Source organism: Stegastes partitus, unplaced genomic scaffold (genome assembly GCF_000690725.1).
Source record: "Stegastes partitus isolate 25-593 unplaced genomic scaffold, Stegastes_partitus-1.0.2 Scaffold9, whole genome shotgun sequence".
NCBI lineage: Eukaryota > Metazoa > Chordata > Actinopteri > Pomacentridae > Stegastes > Stegastes partitus.
This window is the reverse complement of record NW_007577740.1, coordinates 1,118,111-1,133,672: the sequence shown is the minus strand read 5'-3', so window position 1 is coordinate 1,133,672 and position 15,562 is coordinate 1,118,111. Positions and strand designations below refer to the sequence as shown.

General features: G+C 40.6%; 1 protein-coding gene across 1 annotated transcript in view; it reads left to right on the top strand.

The window, feature by feature from the left end:
- Positions 1 to 15,562, top strand: part of sipa1l1 (signal-induced proliferation-associated 1 like 1) — an 87,894-nt gene that overhangs the window by 60,234 nt on the left and 12,098 nt on the right. Inside the window, exons 11-18 of the mRNA XM_008284667.1 lie at positions 3,790 to 4,369; positions 6,349 to 6,447; positions 7,080 to 7,255; positions 7,591 to 7,878; positions 9,665 to 9,814; positions 10,445 to 10,575; positions 12,974 to 13,071; positions 13,337 to 13,824. Of these exons, the coding sequence (XP_008282889.1) occupies positions 3,790 to 4,369; positions 6,349 to 6,447; positions 7,080 to 7,255; positions 7,591 to 7,878; positions 9,665 to 9,814; positions 10,445 to 10,575; positions 12,974 to 13,071; positions 13,337 to 13,824 (2,010 nt within the window). The remainder of the gene's footprint in view (positions 1 to 3,789; positions 4,370 to 6,348; positions 6,448 to 7,079; positions 7,256 to 7,590; positions 7,879 to 9,664; positions 9,815 to 10,444; positions 10,576 to 12,973; positions 13,072 to 13,336; positions 13,825 to 15,562) is intronic.

The following is a 15,562-nucleotide window of genomic DNA, read 5'->3' as shown; positions in this document are numbered from 1 at the left end:
AACTTGGCCAAGATAAATACAGTTAAAAGAACTGCAGGGGAAAAGCCTTCATGTCACCTTCCTCATACAATCACATGAGGAAGGATATGGAATTTTGCAGAGTTCATTTGGACCAACTACTTACACATAGTATCTGGTGCATGTAATGCTCAGTTTTACATCTTCATATTCAAACTTCAGGAACAAAATGCTTTACCTTTTCAATCATGACAAAATGTGACAAAATGTTCAGTTGGTAAATAGGTTAAACTGTGAGTTGGCAGTGTGATGTTATCTTTCTTCCACGGTGAGGGCTAATGTGACTTAGCTGCTTTTACAGCAAATATTAATAATGATAATCAATTTTACCACTAATCAATTGATTGACTACATGGTTAGCTATCTGTTTGGAAAGTTGTTGAACATTTGCATCCCAAGGAGATATGAATCACTTTCTGTGATCTGAACTTTCACAGTGAAATTAGAGCGAAAGCAGTTTGCAGTGATTTGTGAGATGGTCCTTGAGCTCTGAGTTCAAGTGACAGGCGTTGTATGCGTGCAACCATATGCACAACTTATTATGCCATCAAATGAGCTCAGCTGTGGGGAGAATTGTGACTCAGATTGTAGATTGTGATTCTACCCCGTAAGATTGTCATATGATCTTTTGATCAGCCACCCCTGATGTAGACACGCTTTGTGTGTCCCTCCTTCTTGTTTATGTCTGTAGAGTTCTCTACATAGGGAACCACAACCAGCATTTTGATGCACTGGTACCTCTGAGGTAATCCCAGGTTATTAAGTCAGCACTGCACGATAAAAGTCTGCGTTCACTCTCCAAGTAAATTTCAACCAGAAAAAAATATTTTCTCTCTTACCTCAGTCTGTCACAAATAAGGAAAGGTGGGAAATGAGGTGTCAACAATTTGACAGTTGGTATAATTGAACACCACATGTCTCCAGTGAGGACAGGTTGTCTCTGAGGTATGTTTAGAAATATGTGGGTGACATAGGTATTGCTTATTAGACAAAGCGATTAATCCTGATGTCAACATGTATACTGATGCATGTCAGCAGGGAGCTGTGTGGGATTAGGGCTCCGACCTCCAGTGCTGCTTTCGTCAGTTGGCAATTATCACCTGTGAGAGGATCTGTGATCGAGCTCATTTAGTCATAAAGAGGTTGAAACTTGGACCAGTGACCCATGTGCATATACCTTTTCTAGAGTATATAAGCGGCCATTTCAAGGCGCTGTTAGATATGTTTTTGTGAACTGCTTCAGACTGAGATGTTCAGTTTTGAAAGTCTGCATTGCATTACAGAAAAATGCATTTTTTTCCCCCAGGAAGCAATCATTTCCCTATCTTTTCAGTCTCCAACACAGTCTTCCTTCCTCAACTACATTTTCTGTTTTTTCTAACTCTGGGTTTTCTGGGGCTTTGAGTTGGAGATTTGGAATGGCAATCTCCCCTCATCCTCTCCTTCTCTCATTGCTCTCCATGGCTGCTCAGCTGAGTTCCTGACATACCAGACAGGGTAAACAGCCTCAGATGGCCTTTCCGAGGACTTAATAAAAGGAAAAGGGATGAGGAGGGGGAGAGGTGAAGAGTAGGGACAACAGTAAGAATAAAGCAGCAAATGCACGTTGCCCCTATGTAAATTTAAGTTCAGTTATAATTCTTGTGTTTAGACATGTAACTCTGTTAGGGTAATAAAAACAATGATAGTTTATTCAAGACAGATAATACAGAAACCAAAGCTTATTTTAGTGCCAGGTGAAAGACTGAGTGGAACTAGGTCTGTCTCCTTTACCACTTTACTGTAAGGTTTCTGACTTTGTCCTGAGATACAGTGGTATAGCCACAGATTTAGTATTTTTTTGTTCCCAAGCTTAAATGAATAACAGCATGAAGTTTTATATCTTTATCTTTACATCATATTAGCTCTACTCCCACATATGGCAGCTCCTAAAAGAAAAGAAAATCATAGTAACATAAATACTTAAAGAAGGGATCAATCAATTACCAGGACAATTGACAAGATATTTGTTTTTTTTGAATTGCTGTTATTGTTATTTTTATTGACCGATTTTCACAAAATATAGAAATGTGCTCCATTGGCTCTGATTCAGCTGGCTGTCTCTCTGCTGTCACTCTGTGGGCAAAGCAATGTCCTGCCCACAGTTCTATATGATTGGCTGTAGTGCATCATGGTTAACAGCCAATCACAGCTATTGTTTACAGAGAGAGAGAGAAACACAGAGCTCATCTGAGCGCATTTGCAGAGCAGAGAAGCTCCAGTGAATAAGTGGAGCTGTGTTTGGGAGGCAGCAGATACTGCTGAAGGTTCAGTAAACACTGCAGTCTTCCACAAGCATTCCTAATCTTATAAAGAAAGACCTCAATAATGCAATTGTAGGTATGAACATGTGGTCCAGCTGGAACATACTTTGCTTACGGTGCAGGGCTACGGCTATTGCGAAGAGATTTGCTGTGAATCTTAGCCTGTGACTTACATTGGAGCACTGCAACATCTTTCAAAAAGTCAGATTAACTTTAACACTCTGCTCTAGCTGACAGACAAACTGACAGCCTATAAAAACTGAACAAGGAACACATCCATCTCCACAAACCAGGACATTAGCTGCTTTCACAGTTACTAAGGCTATGCTAACGACAAGCAGCTAAGTTAGGAGGCAGTTACAGATTACCCTTAAACAAAGTCTGGAAAACAATAATTAATAGAGACAAACAAGTGTCATCCCTCCTATTTCTGTTGTAAATATTTAGTTCTCGTAATCCTTTTTAATAAAGAAGATCAGCTATAAATGACAGCTTCCCTGCTATCACGCACTGGCAATGTATAATATTTAATGTATGTATATGTATAAATTCAGTAATAGTAATCCTCGTTGATGAAGTAGTCTAGTTATCAAGGACAGGTTCCTTGCCATCACATGCTTAAAATATATAACATTATATGTATAAAATCAATAATAGTGGTCCTTATTCATTTCCAGCCCAGTTACATATGACAGGTTTCCTGCTATTACATGTTGTAAATAAATAACGCATAATGTATATTGGAGGACTGCAAGGTGGCTCGGTGGTTAGCACCATTGCCTCGCAGCAAGAAGGTCGCAGGTTCGTGTCCCAGTGAGGACACCCGGAATCTTTCTGCGTGGAGTTTGCATGTTCTCCCCGGGCAGCGTGGGTTCTGTCCAGGTTCTCCGGCTTCCTCCCACAAGGTCCAAAACATGCTGAGGTTAATTGGTGATTCTACATTGTCTGTAGGTGTGAATGTGAGTGTGCTTGGTTGTCTGTCTCTAAGTGTAGCCCTGTGACAGACTGGTGACCTGTCCAGGGTGTCCCCTGCCTTCACCCTGAGTCAGCTGGGACCCTAGTGAGGATAAAGCAGTGTATAGGTAATGAATGGATGGATGGTTAGTGTATATTGGTTCCCAGTGTTGGGCATTGGCCTTTCTCTATTACCAATAATCAATGCCGACATTAGCCCTAAAAAAAATCCAAACAAAACAAAAAAACTAAACAAATCAAAAAAAACAAACATATTAGTCGATCCCTCACCTCATGCTTTGTGATATTTTGTGTGGATTTACTGTATAATAATACCACTGGATTTAAGCTACAGAATGGGTTGCGTTGGAACAAATACCTACCCCAAACTGACAACATTGTGAATGATATTGTTGTCTATACTTGAACAGATGATTTGTTAACCGTCAGTTCTTTTCTTTTTTTCTTCTCCCATTCTTATTTCCATTCCCCCTTCCTATTCCTTTCTTTGTAGTGTGGCGGTTACCCGTTCCAAAGACGTGCCCTCTTTCGGCCCCCCTATCCCAGAAGGTGTGACATTCCCCAAGTCATCTGTGTTCCGGGACTTCTTGCTGGCCAAAGTCATCAATGCAGAAAATGCTGCCCACAAATCGCACAAGTTCCGGGCCATGGCCACCCGAACACGACAGGAGTACCTGCGTGATCTGGCTGAGCGTCACACCACCAGCACACCAATTGACCCCTCTGGAAAGTTCCCTTTCATCTCGCTTGCCCACAAGAAGAAAGAGAAGAGTCGACCGTATGGAGGGGCAGAGCTGCGCAGCCTTGGGGCGGTGACCTGGCCAGTTCATGCTGAGGATCATGGGAATGGGGGAGAACTGGAGGCCCTTCTGTCCATTTCCAATGACTTTCTCATCCTGTTGGACCAGGACGCCAAGGCTGTGGTGTTCAACTGTGCCACAAAGGACGTGATTGGCTGGACACTTAGCAGTCCTGCGTCTTTAAGGATTTTCTATGAGCGGGGAGAAAATGTGTCTCTGAGGAGTATCAGTAACAACACAGAAGATTTCAAAGAGGTGGTGAAACGTCTAGAGGTTAGAGGACACACACATTAATACAGTACATATGGGATAAGACTGATGGGTGTGGGTTTGACATGCTTAGAAATATAATGCTTTAATGAATTCAAAACCTGTTCTCCCTTGTAGAAAATTTACCTTACTTCAGTTATCGCCATTTGTTGGTGTTCTGGTCTACTATCTGTAGGCATGGCAACAACATGGTCAAGATCAAATGTGGTCACTTGGCAAATGTTTTTTGCCAGAAGAATTGTGCTTTGTTGATTTAAAAAAAGAAAAAAAACCACACCCATATATATATATATATATATATATATATATAGATAGATAGATAGATTTTTTTTTTTTAAATCAAATTATAGAATTGGCGACTTTGCTTTTGCTGCAAATTTTTACCAAACTATATGCTGTTGAAGACTGTGGATGAGACAAAAGAATGACTAAGAATCACAAAACTTCATTCATATATAGAGCAGAATCATATTGAGAAACCAAATCAATGGGAAATGCTGTGGCAGCCATTAATCATTTACCTGGCCCACACACAGTCTCTCCTACTATTCAGTGTTAGCTGTCTGTCTGCCAGAATGACAACATTTTTGTGTCTACATGCCAAAGCTGCTGTCTCATTACTGGCCTCAGCTTATTGAGGGAGTTTCAAAAACACCTCTGGACAACATACTCCTAATGGCTCATACACCTACACATACAGTGAAGTGATGTTAGTTCGTCCTTAGCTGTTTCCATGGAAACTGGCTGGAAAAAAGGTGTTTTCTTATATAATCATCAGTGCTTTAGAATGTATTCGATTCACCAGCCTCTCCCTACCTTCAAACAGTGCGTGTGTGTGCAAATGTGTATGTGATGGTTTTTATCATGACTTTATGTAACCTGGATTGATTCCACCATCTTTTTATTTTGTGCACATGCATGCACACGTATTTGAAGATGCACACGTTGCTTTTTGGCTCAGGACTCAGAAGCTGATGGCATGTTGCATTTCATGCATCTGGCATTAATCTTCAATCATTTAGACTACCTCAGTGCCAGACTGAAACAGGGAAGTGGCCTTGGGCCACCCACTTTTTGAAGCTAGTCTCTCTCACGCTCTCTCTCTTTATCTATCTCTCTTTTTTCACTCATATGCCCTTTTTCTTTTACTCTTGTTTGCTCTTTGTTGAACATTTTTTCTTGCAGTCTCTTCTGTCCCTGTGCACACTCGGAAACATAAAAGCGCATGATAATAATTCATGTCAGGTTCTAGTTTGCAGCATACAGGCACATCAGTAGAAGGGGAGAGAGGGATGGATTATGACCAATAAACAAAAGGTCGTTAGGAATGAGGATTAGTTTTACCAGATCATTTAAAATCTCATTGGTTGCTGCTTACAGCCTGTTTCTCTTTCAAGGTTTATCTATTTTCAACTTTTCCACCTCAGTTTGTGTGAAATGAAAGCAGGACTACTTTACAGCACTCCTCCACTCTGCCTCTGTGCTAACAGTCTCATCCTTCTATGAAAAAGAGACTAAAGTTTAAAAGCATTTCTCCTAAGCAAAGCAGCTTTATGTTGACACAGATTTAAGTGTCAAAGCAAGGGACAAACCTCATTTCATTTCTGTCATCTGTGGAGGACGTGTGAATGTACTCACACAGTCATCTAGTGAGAGGTTTACTACTTATTCTGAAGCACTAATCCATCTTCATGTATGCCTGTACCTTTCTTGAGGATCACTTAAATTGTTTAAGAAAATCTCTTCTCCAGCTCATTAGGAAGCATATGTTCATTCTGCACTGAAAATGTTCACACATACAGATATCTGCAAACTGATATAATTCCAATAATGTTTCAGTTCAAGTATCCTGTTAAGTAACAGATTCAGCTCATAGAGAGACACTGACCTGGATTTTTTTCCCACCGTCTGTTCTCCAGTCATTCATGTTTCTTTATCTCTCAACTGTACTTGGTGCATCTCTCTGTTCTGCATATGTCCAGTTCCTGACTAAAGGCTGTGAGACATCAGAGATGACGCTTCGTCGAAATGGCTTGGGTCAGCTAGGCTTCCATGTGAATTATGAAGGCATCGTGGCTGAGGTATGTCTATACATAACTTAAACGTATGGGGTAGTTACATGACCCATTTAGATGTGATTAGTTCCTATTCTGAGGGATCACAGGCAAAATGATAAGTTGCACAGTATAGCACCTTGTTGCTGTATAACAGATTTTAAAACATATTTCATATTGAACAACTTGAATTACATATATCTGAATTTTCAGCCAAAACAATCACATTAGCAACAAGAAGATGCATAACAAACTAGTATAATTGGCACTGACTTGTACACCACATGTTTTTGTTTCTACTTTGCCTTGATTGAAAATGTGTAGTATGTGCAGCCACTCCCTTTTGCTTGTGGGTGACGACCCTGCAAAATGACTGTAATGCATTTCAGACATGTGACCCAATCATACAGAACAGCAGCAACACTGTGTCAATGGCATGTTTGTCTGCTATGTTATGCATAATCTCAGTACATGTGCTGATGACCAAATGTCCAGTTTGTGAAATACCAAGTTGTTACGAATTTCTCTTGTTAATTTATTTTTTCAATTGAGATACTGCAATGAACATAACCACAAGAAACTTTAATTCTTTGCTTTGGGTGTTGGTAGTTGAATATTTTTAAGCCATTGGAGAGTAAAATGAAACTTTGTATTTCCAGGTAGAGCCATATGGCTACGCCTGGCAGGCAGGACTGCGACAAGGAAGCCGTTTGGTAGAAATCTGCAAAGTTGCTGTAGCAACTCTGACCCATGAGCAGATGATTGACCTCCTGCGGACCTCAGTGACAGTCCGTGTTGTTATCATCCCACCACATGATGATGCCACTCCACGCAGGTAGGTAGAAAGGGAAATTGTGTGTACATGTTTTAGTTGCTTGTCTGCACTAGTCATTTGTTTATTATGTCTGGTTATTTAAAGACACAGTAAATGGAATAACTGTTATATACAATGGTTAGTAATGCATCAGGAATCATATTCATTTAAGAAGCCAAATAAAATGCTTGTGCACACAGCCAAGACAAGAGCAGATATGCTCTTTGTCATATGTTTAAAATGTCACAAATCCCTTTTCTCTCTTTTTTTTAATCCCGGCCAGACAAATTTTAGGTATGTAAACGCTCTTCGACATACACACATTAAACATTTGCCTTTCTTTACTGTCTCTACAGGGGCTGTTCAGAGCTTTACCGAATGCCTGTGTCAGAATACAAGGGCAGCAGCAGCGATAGTGGCTCTTTCGAGTACAAGTTCCCCTTCCGCAGCAACAACAACAAGTGGCAGAGGACATCGAGCAGCCCACAGCAGTCACTCACTGCTTCGCCACAGCCTCACACTCCCAACAGAGCCATCAGCCTGGGCAGTTCAGTGGGAAAGACCCTGTCAGCTGAGAGGCTGGAGAGGGGTACTGCAATCCCACGAAGCGTTAGCAGTGATGGCAGACCTTTAGACACCAAGAGGTTAGAGCCTGTTAACTTATGGATCACTGGAATATCCCTCCTGTATTTGTGAAAGAAACCTGGCAACACATATTGTACTTAGAATCAAAAGCCTTTTCATGTCACCTATTGGTTGTGTTAGTTGTATAGCTGAGGTATCTTTAAGTAACGCCAAGTAACTAGCTTTGCAAGATAATGTAATTCAGTGCATGAATGGCTATGATGTGAACACAAGTTTGCATACACTTGTAAAGATCATGCATATGATGGCAGCCTTGAGTATCCAGTGACTCCCATCTCTGAATTTTCTATGATGGAATCATGTAGTCACAAAAAAACTGTTATGCTTTTTGTTTCATTCATAAGTGTGTTATAGGTGTTCTGGAATATGACACTATCTCCTGGGTCAAAAGTATACTTGCAGCAATGCTACTATTTTGTTAAATGTCCATTGGCCATTGTTACTTCTACTAGCTGTCCACAAGCTTCTGGTTGTGTCTTTGAACACTCATCATGGCAGAATTTGTGCAGTTCAACTAAATCTATTGGCTTTCCCACTCTGATATTTTTTTCTTCAGTACAGTGCAAAGGTTCTTGATGGGGACTTTGTGAAGGCCAGTCTAAAACCTTAATTCTAGTCTGACTTAGCCATCATTGTCCTGTTGAAACAACCAACTGGGTTCAAGACCCAACCTTTTGCTGATGAGTTTAAGTTTTCCTGAAGATTGTGGAGGTAATCCTCCTTCTTCATTATTCAATTTACCTTGTGTAAAACCCCAGTTTCACTGGCAGCCCCAGAGCATAATATGGCCATGGCTCAGGTGGTAGAGTGGGCTGTGTGGCCTCCACAGGCAGCAGCCTCTAGACAGTATAGCACAAACTGTAGAAAACATCTTAAAGTTTGTGCTGTATGAGCAGGGGCATTGTCAAGCCAAAGTCTGTAGTTCCTTTGTAAGAATTCTTGAGCTAATGGAAGCAAGTGATTTCTCAGAGTATCTTCATATATTGCTCCTGTGACAGTCAGTTGTTTTGTATGTTGAACGGAGTTCTTTATAATCTCTCAAACAGCTCAAAAAATAACTTAAAACTTAAAATCAGTGGTTATAAATTTTGGAAGTAAGAAGTGTATCACATTCAAAAAAAGTATAAGCGATAATCGTGCATGCTGTTTGTTAACTTGGAGATAAACATCTGTCACACACAAAAGTTCATCCTAACATTGATTGTTGATTGGCAGGTCATTCCTGTTGCCAGCTTACCTTTCCGTTTGAGAACAAGCTGCCAATACATAGACTCACCGTCTCACTGTTGTTAAAAAAAATAAATAAATAGATAAAATTGATGTCTCCGAAATGCCTTTTTACATTCCACAGACACAGGTACTGCACCTAAGCCTTTTTATGGTAGGGAAAACCCTGATTAATGACAGCTTGTTTTTTCATATGAAATCATCTTTATAAATAGCTTTGACTTTCACCTTGAACACTGTTGTGAATGAAACCAAAAAAAAAAATTGCCGATTATGAAAGCTAGTGCGTCAACAAACTGAATAAAACAGAGCCAGTAGTTATGCAGCTGATTTTTAAGCAGAGACTTTTTAAGTATTCATGATATTTTTTTTTCATCCTGCCTGTGTGAGGAACTGGAACCACAAAATAGCAATCAATTAAAGTTCCTCTGAACTTACAACATTTAGCTCCTATAATGCAATGCTTTGTTCATTTCATGTCTTTGTTTTCTCTTCCATGTGCAGATAAAGTTTCACTATTTCTGTTTGTGTGTCTGTGTGTTTTTATTTGTACACCAGGATGTCTCCCGGCAGTGAGAGCTATAGCCTGGCCTCCTCTCTGGCATTAGGTAGATCCCCGCACAACCGCAGCTCTCCCAGCAACCTTTCCTGTTCCAGTGATGCATCTGGAAGCTCTGCTCACTGGAGACAGAAGTCCATGCCTGAACAGTAAGAAAGAGAGAGAGAGATGGATTGTCATTGTCTGAGGGTGTATCATATTAAAAATGGCTATATATATTTCCCACAAGTGTTACTAAAGTTTTATACTGTCCTGAAGCAGCTACTTTGTAATTTATTTAAAAATATACTTTTTCCTCTTATGTTTTTATTCATGATAGAAAAGCCATTGGGAATGTATGGTCAGAACTATGATCAAGTATTTATTAGTTTTTTGGTAAATTCTGTCTACTAAAAAGCAACACGCTGTCAGACTGTTTTATGCCTCATTTGCATTTAAGGGGTTGATTTATGCATTTCATCTCAGTGACTTAAATCACCTAAATCTGTATATTACTTTTGGCAATTTAGTAGAAGTTGGGTTTAAATGTGCGCATTTGACAATTGTAACAGTGTCTGGCTCTAGTGTAACAGAATGAGGTGTTAGCATTTGTGTCTTTGTGTCTGATAATGCTTCTGACAGAACCCCCTCCTTTTCCACCCACTACCGCCTGTGGGAAGATGTGTTAAATTTTAAGCTCTCTTTTTCTGTCATTTCAGATCTGCATTTTTAATCAGTAAAATCACACATTCAACTGATTAAAAAAAAAATCCTTCAGATTTTGTGTGCTCATTCACTAGGTTTGGAAGCACCCGCCATTCTCCAATGTCTTCAGAGAGACGAGAGGTTGGAGAGGGGGGATCCAGTGGAAAATCCACTCCCAATTGGTCAAGAATGGAGGAAGGAGGAGGAGCCGAACGAGGGTCAACAGGTATATACTGTATACTGTATGGAGTCTGTGGTAATGTTAAGCCTTGCTTTAACTCCCGTGCATACACAACCACGGACAACGGCGAAAATCCATGCACTTGACAAAATGTACGCCACACGGACCCTCATGTACTTGCAGATACAGACAGTATAGCAGCTCTTTTCCATGTACCTCAGTGTATGTATGCAAATCAAGCGCAGGTCTGATACAGCCTCTGTACTCCAGGCTATTCAGTAGCTGTTCAGTCCTTTTCAGCCTATGCTGACAGTAAAATTGTCTGAATGTATAATTAGAAAAATATTTTTTTTTAGCTCGTTTAACTCATGCTGGATATGTAACATACAGCAGTGTAAGTATGTTTACTCTTGCCACTTTTATACACAAAAGTGTTTGTTTTTATGTGCATTCAAATGAACATGTTTTTGTAGAAGAATGTGAGGGCAGTTGACTTTTGAATAGCAAGTGAGGGGGCAGCACAGGAAAGAAATCATCCATATTTATCAGTGGTGCTGAATCTTTTAAAATGCCAGGTATCTTGAAGAGTGTCTGAATGATGTTTGTGTGTGCCTCCTCGTCTGACAGTGACTTTTTTTTCAGCAGCTTTTTCCCAGTGTTGATTCCAACTCTGACAGCAGCCTCTCTGTCTCTAACAGCACTTCCTTTCCTCTTCTCCCCTTCTCCTCATCTTCCACCTCCGTCAAGCTGTGAATTATATTGCCTTCGCAGAGGTCCTAATGTCTCTACAAACAAAATGGTGGAAACATAATGAGACAAACAAAAGGAAAGGGAGAATTATTGAATGGGGTAAATGGAGGTGTTCACATGGTGATCTCTCTTACAGTAGATGGCTTTTTGGTAGCTTTTGTTTTTCTTCTGTAAGGTTTAATAAGGGAGAAGGAAGAGAAAGGGGGAAAATTCCTTTCTTTCCTGTCAACACAGTTGGCCAACCAAGTCATTGTGTGCCTTTCCTTCCCTCCCTCCAGTCTGTTCCATACTCCACGGCTGCTTATGTTTGCCTCTAGTTCATCTTTTTATTCTCATGTACATTCCCTGTCATTTAGTTGCAAGTATCCTCCCATGCACTGTTTTTTGGGAGCTTTCTTCTTGAATTCAAGCTTGGTCTCAGAAAGCCACAAAGGCTGCATTTTCCTTGACCGCTCCTCTGATTCCCAGCAGGATGTTGCTCTGGTAGATTGTTGACCAGTCTAGTTTCAGCCATGTCCTCAACCTGTTCCTGACTGCCACAATCACAGTTTAAGACCTTAGTCTTTCATTTTGCGGTTGTTTATAGCACTTATGTCGTTATTGGTCAGGATGGAACAATGCAGACCGGGCCAGCTTAGCTGAAGTCAGCCAACTGTCCAGCCCTACACCATCCACTCCTCCGTCTCTGTGGTTTAGGGTTCTGTCCTTCCCTCTTCCTCCCATTTTTACCCCTTGACCCGCTAGTCTTCAGCAATGATGATGTGGCCAGGCTCTGTTCAGAAATAACATAAGTCACACAGAGGGCAGAATCCTCGCTTTTGCTCATACTTTTGGTCACTTGAGTGCTGTTACACACAAACAGGTCTTTAACTCACCCCTTAGCTGTAATACGGTTTTATGTTAGAGTCATTATTTGGTTAATTCATGCAGAAAATTATCTTGTGACATGACTTATCACTTCTTTTTTTGTATTTAGCCCAACAAAACCTGCAGGCTGTGAAGACCAAGACAGCTGGTTCATCTCAGCTATAACAACTCCTAAGAAAGCAAACAATATATAAATATATAGTGATATATACGGCATACATATGCACAGGAACTCAGACAAGTCATGCACACATGCAACCATCTCTAATTAGTGCAGAGAGCCCTGTGGGCCACAGTGAAACTATGCAGAGTAATGAATATTCTAAGTGAGATAGAAGAATCTCTAGATTCGCCCCAGCAGATGTTATGATACCTCCCTTAGCTCTCCCTCTCATGGTGCTGTGGTCATTAGCTGCCTACTCTGTATGTCTTGTTGCATAACATCTAGACAATTACACAATAGTCCCATTTATACCCCGAGTTTTGCTTCAGGACACATACGCACATACTCTCACACGGCACAGCTTGCCCAGAACAAACAAAGCCAGCAGGGATTGTCTGGGGACAAATTTCTGTTTGATGTGCATCCCTTTTTTGTTGTTTTTTTATGACAAGTGATCCGAGTTTTTATTCTTGGACATGGCAGACACAGGATGAAAACAATGTCAGTGATGTGAGCCTCCTAGAAGCATGATGGCTGTAGTAACAAAATACACATAAATGATCACATCTTCTCTGTTGAATTATCAACAACTCATCTGTGCACAGGGTCTGTTTATGTGTTTGTCACAAACCATAGCCATGTGTAATAGTCTATTTATTGCAGAGGGCCCAGTCTCTAAGTCTGGTCAAGGCTACTCAGGAGCTCCCCGCATTCAGAGGCAGGAGCAAGTCATCCACCTGTCCCCAAAGAAGAGCAGCCAGGTAAGCCTTTACACTGATCTTGTGAAATTTACTTGTACTTTCAGTATTTACTGACAGTACAGTTTGAATGTTCTCTTCCCTGATAGACTACTTAATCTCTGTTAGCATCTGGTTTTAGCTTATCCTCACAGTATAATAAATAATGTGATATTTTACAGTAATTTGGTCCCTAGATTACATGTTATTTGCTGAATATATGATGTTTTTCTAACATAAAACTCCCTTAACTCTCATTTCGTCTTCTATTTTCTGTTTGTTCTGGCAGTCGGATGGCCCTTACTCTGGTCACTCCAGCAGCAACACTTTATCCAGCACAGCTTCTAGCGGGGGCCACAGTGACAGCGACAAATGGTACGAACTGGGGGCGGGTGGAGGCTCCAGTGGGGACCAGGGTGACACAGAGCCTAATGGCCTGGGAGGAGGAGGCTACCTTCAGGGAGCATCGGCCGACAGTGGCATTGACACCAGCTCTTACGGAGCTTCTCACCATGCCCACCCCCACTCTCATCATGGCAGCACCACCTCGCTGTTGGCCCCCAGTGGAGGCAGAGACAGCAGAGAGCGTTCGACATCTCCGTGGCATAGTCCGACTGAGGGAGCCCGCAGGATGCTTGAGAGGTCACCTGCTGCTGCTGAGTCTCCTGGCCCTCCAGGGGAAAGGAACCTTGAGGGGACAGGTCGAAGCCCACCTACTCATCTTCTCGTCAGAGACAGCAGTACCTTCAGTCTGAGTGAAGCTGGCTCTCACTCAAGGTCTGTCTGTGTGTATTTGTGATAAGTGTTTGTGTAAAGAGTGAGTGGGAACAGGAGTGAGTATATCTGTGTAAAAGTTCCCTTGATTCCCCAAACCAGTGGTTCCAGACTTGAGGGTGGGACCACCTAAGAAGTCACAAAATAAATTTTGAGGCGGTGATATGATTAACAAGGCAAGAGAAGAATATAAACAGTTTTACTATGTATATTATTTAAACTTTTCTTAGAGCTTTGCTTCGTTTTTTTTTTTTTAGAAAACACTTTATTGTTAAAGCTTTTTACAACTCGAAAAAAACAAACGAAAAACAAGTCTGAGAATTAATTTCCTTTTTGGTTGAATTGCTCAGCTCATAAACACCAATGACTTGTAATGAATTCAGTGTTTCTCAACAACATGCACAGTGTGTGTCATTGAGGCCTAGGAAATGTAAACTTACCCAAGGTAGCGGTCAAAATTTTAATTTTAAAGAACTATGTACCCTGAAAGAAGCATGATCTTGCTGGCTGAGGTAATCAGCATTTGAAGCAGATGGCAGACACAGTCAGTGTGCGGTATATTAAAGAAATCAATTTGTAGAGTCCGCATAGCTTAACTACCTTTTTTGTTGTTGTGAATGTACTGTTTTGTCACCTTAACAGAACAGGTAGTTGACCACTAGCCACCCTCACACAGCATATACCCTAAAATACCCTGAAAACATTGAAAAGCCATGCAAAGAGTAATAAATCCTCAAGAACACTTAAATTAGCAGAGTGCTAATGAATACTACAAGTCATTTTGTTTAAAGATAAAGGTTTCATCTTACAGCTGTAGTTTTAAATTTGACCTTGTCCATTTTCTAATTTGTCATCTCCGTATTCGTCTGACCTCTGAACAGGTTTCTAATTCTCATTTCTCAAACCAGTGATTCTGCGCCCAAGAAGAACACATACTAGACAATCTCTCTCTCAACAAGGCTTCTCTAGAAACCAAGCATAAAGAGTAATTTTAACTCCCTCTTATCTTTCCACATTAGGCCTCAGGAAATGTGGAACACGTGTGTAACTCTTTATAGCTGAACTGGGGTCTAGAGCTGAGAGAACTCCAGTGGCCTGCTCTTCCTGTTGGAGCAAGTCTTAATTCATCGGTTCAGATTAAGTTACAGTTCATGACCTAGACATCATCTGTCCAGCATTGAAGCTACATTTGTGTTCTGTCACCGTGATAAGGAGAAAATAGTGAGGGTATCAGAGCGATCTTGCCAAGATTGGCTAGACTGCAGGTAGTACTCTGGTATAGTTTTCCCTACTGACTTATGTACGTAGGTCCTTCCTGGAAATTCCTTGACGAAAGAATGTTATACTTTTAACCTTTTAACTTGTGCTTTTCCCCAAACCAAAATTGATTTCTTAAGGGGTAATGACATTTTTAGTTTCTGCTCTAAATAATACAGAGATTTGGGGAGGCATAAAACAATCTGGCATTACTTTAGAAGAGTTTACAAACCTTGGATTACGGTTCATCTTGGGCATATTTCAAACAATTAGAATATCGTGAAAATGTTCTTTTGTTAAACTTTCATGTATTCTCTATCCATTACAGGTGAAGTGAATTTATTTCATAATATTATAATCAAATGTTTAATTTCTAGTTTGAGTGAATCACTATACAAACAGTATTTTGCATTTTATTTGAAAATTAGGGTCCTAGCATTTGGAGGAAGAGTAAAGAGACAGAATCGAAGATGTTTGTAGTCCA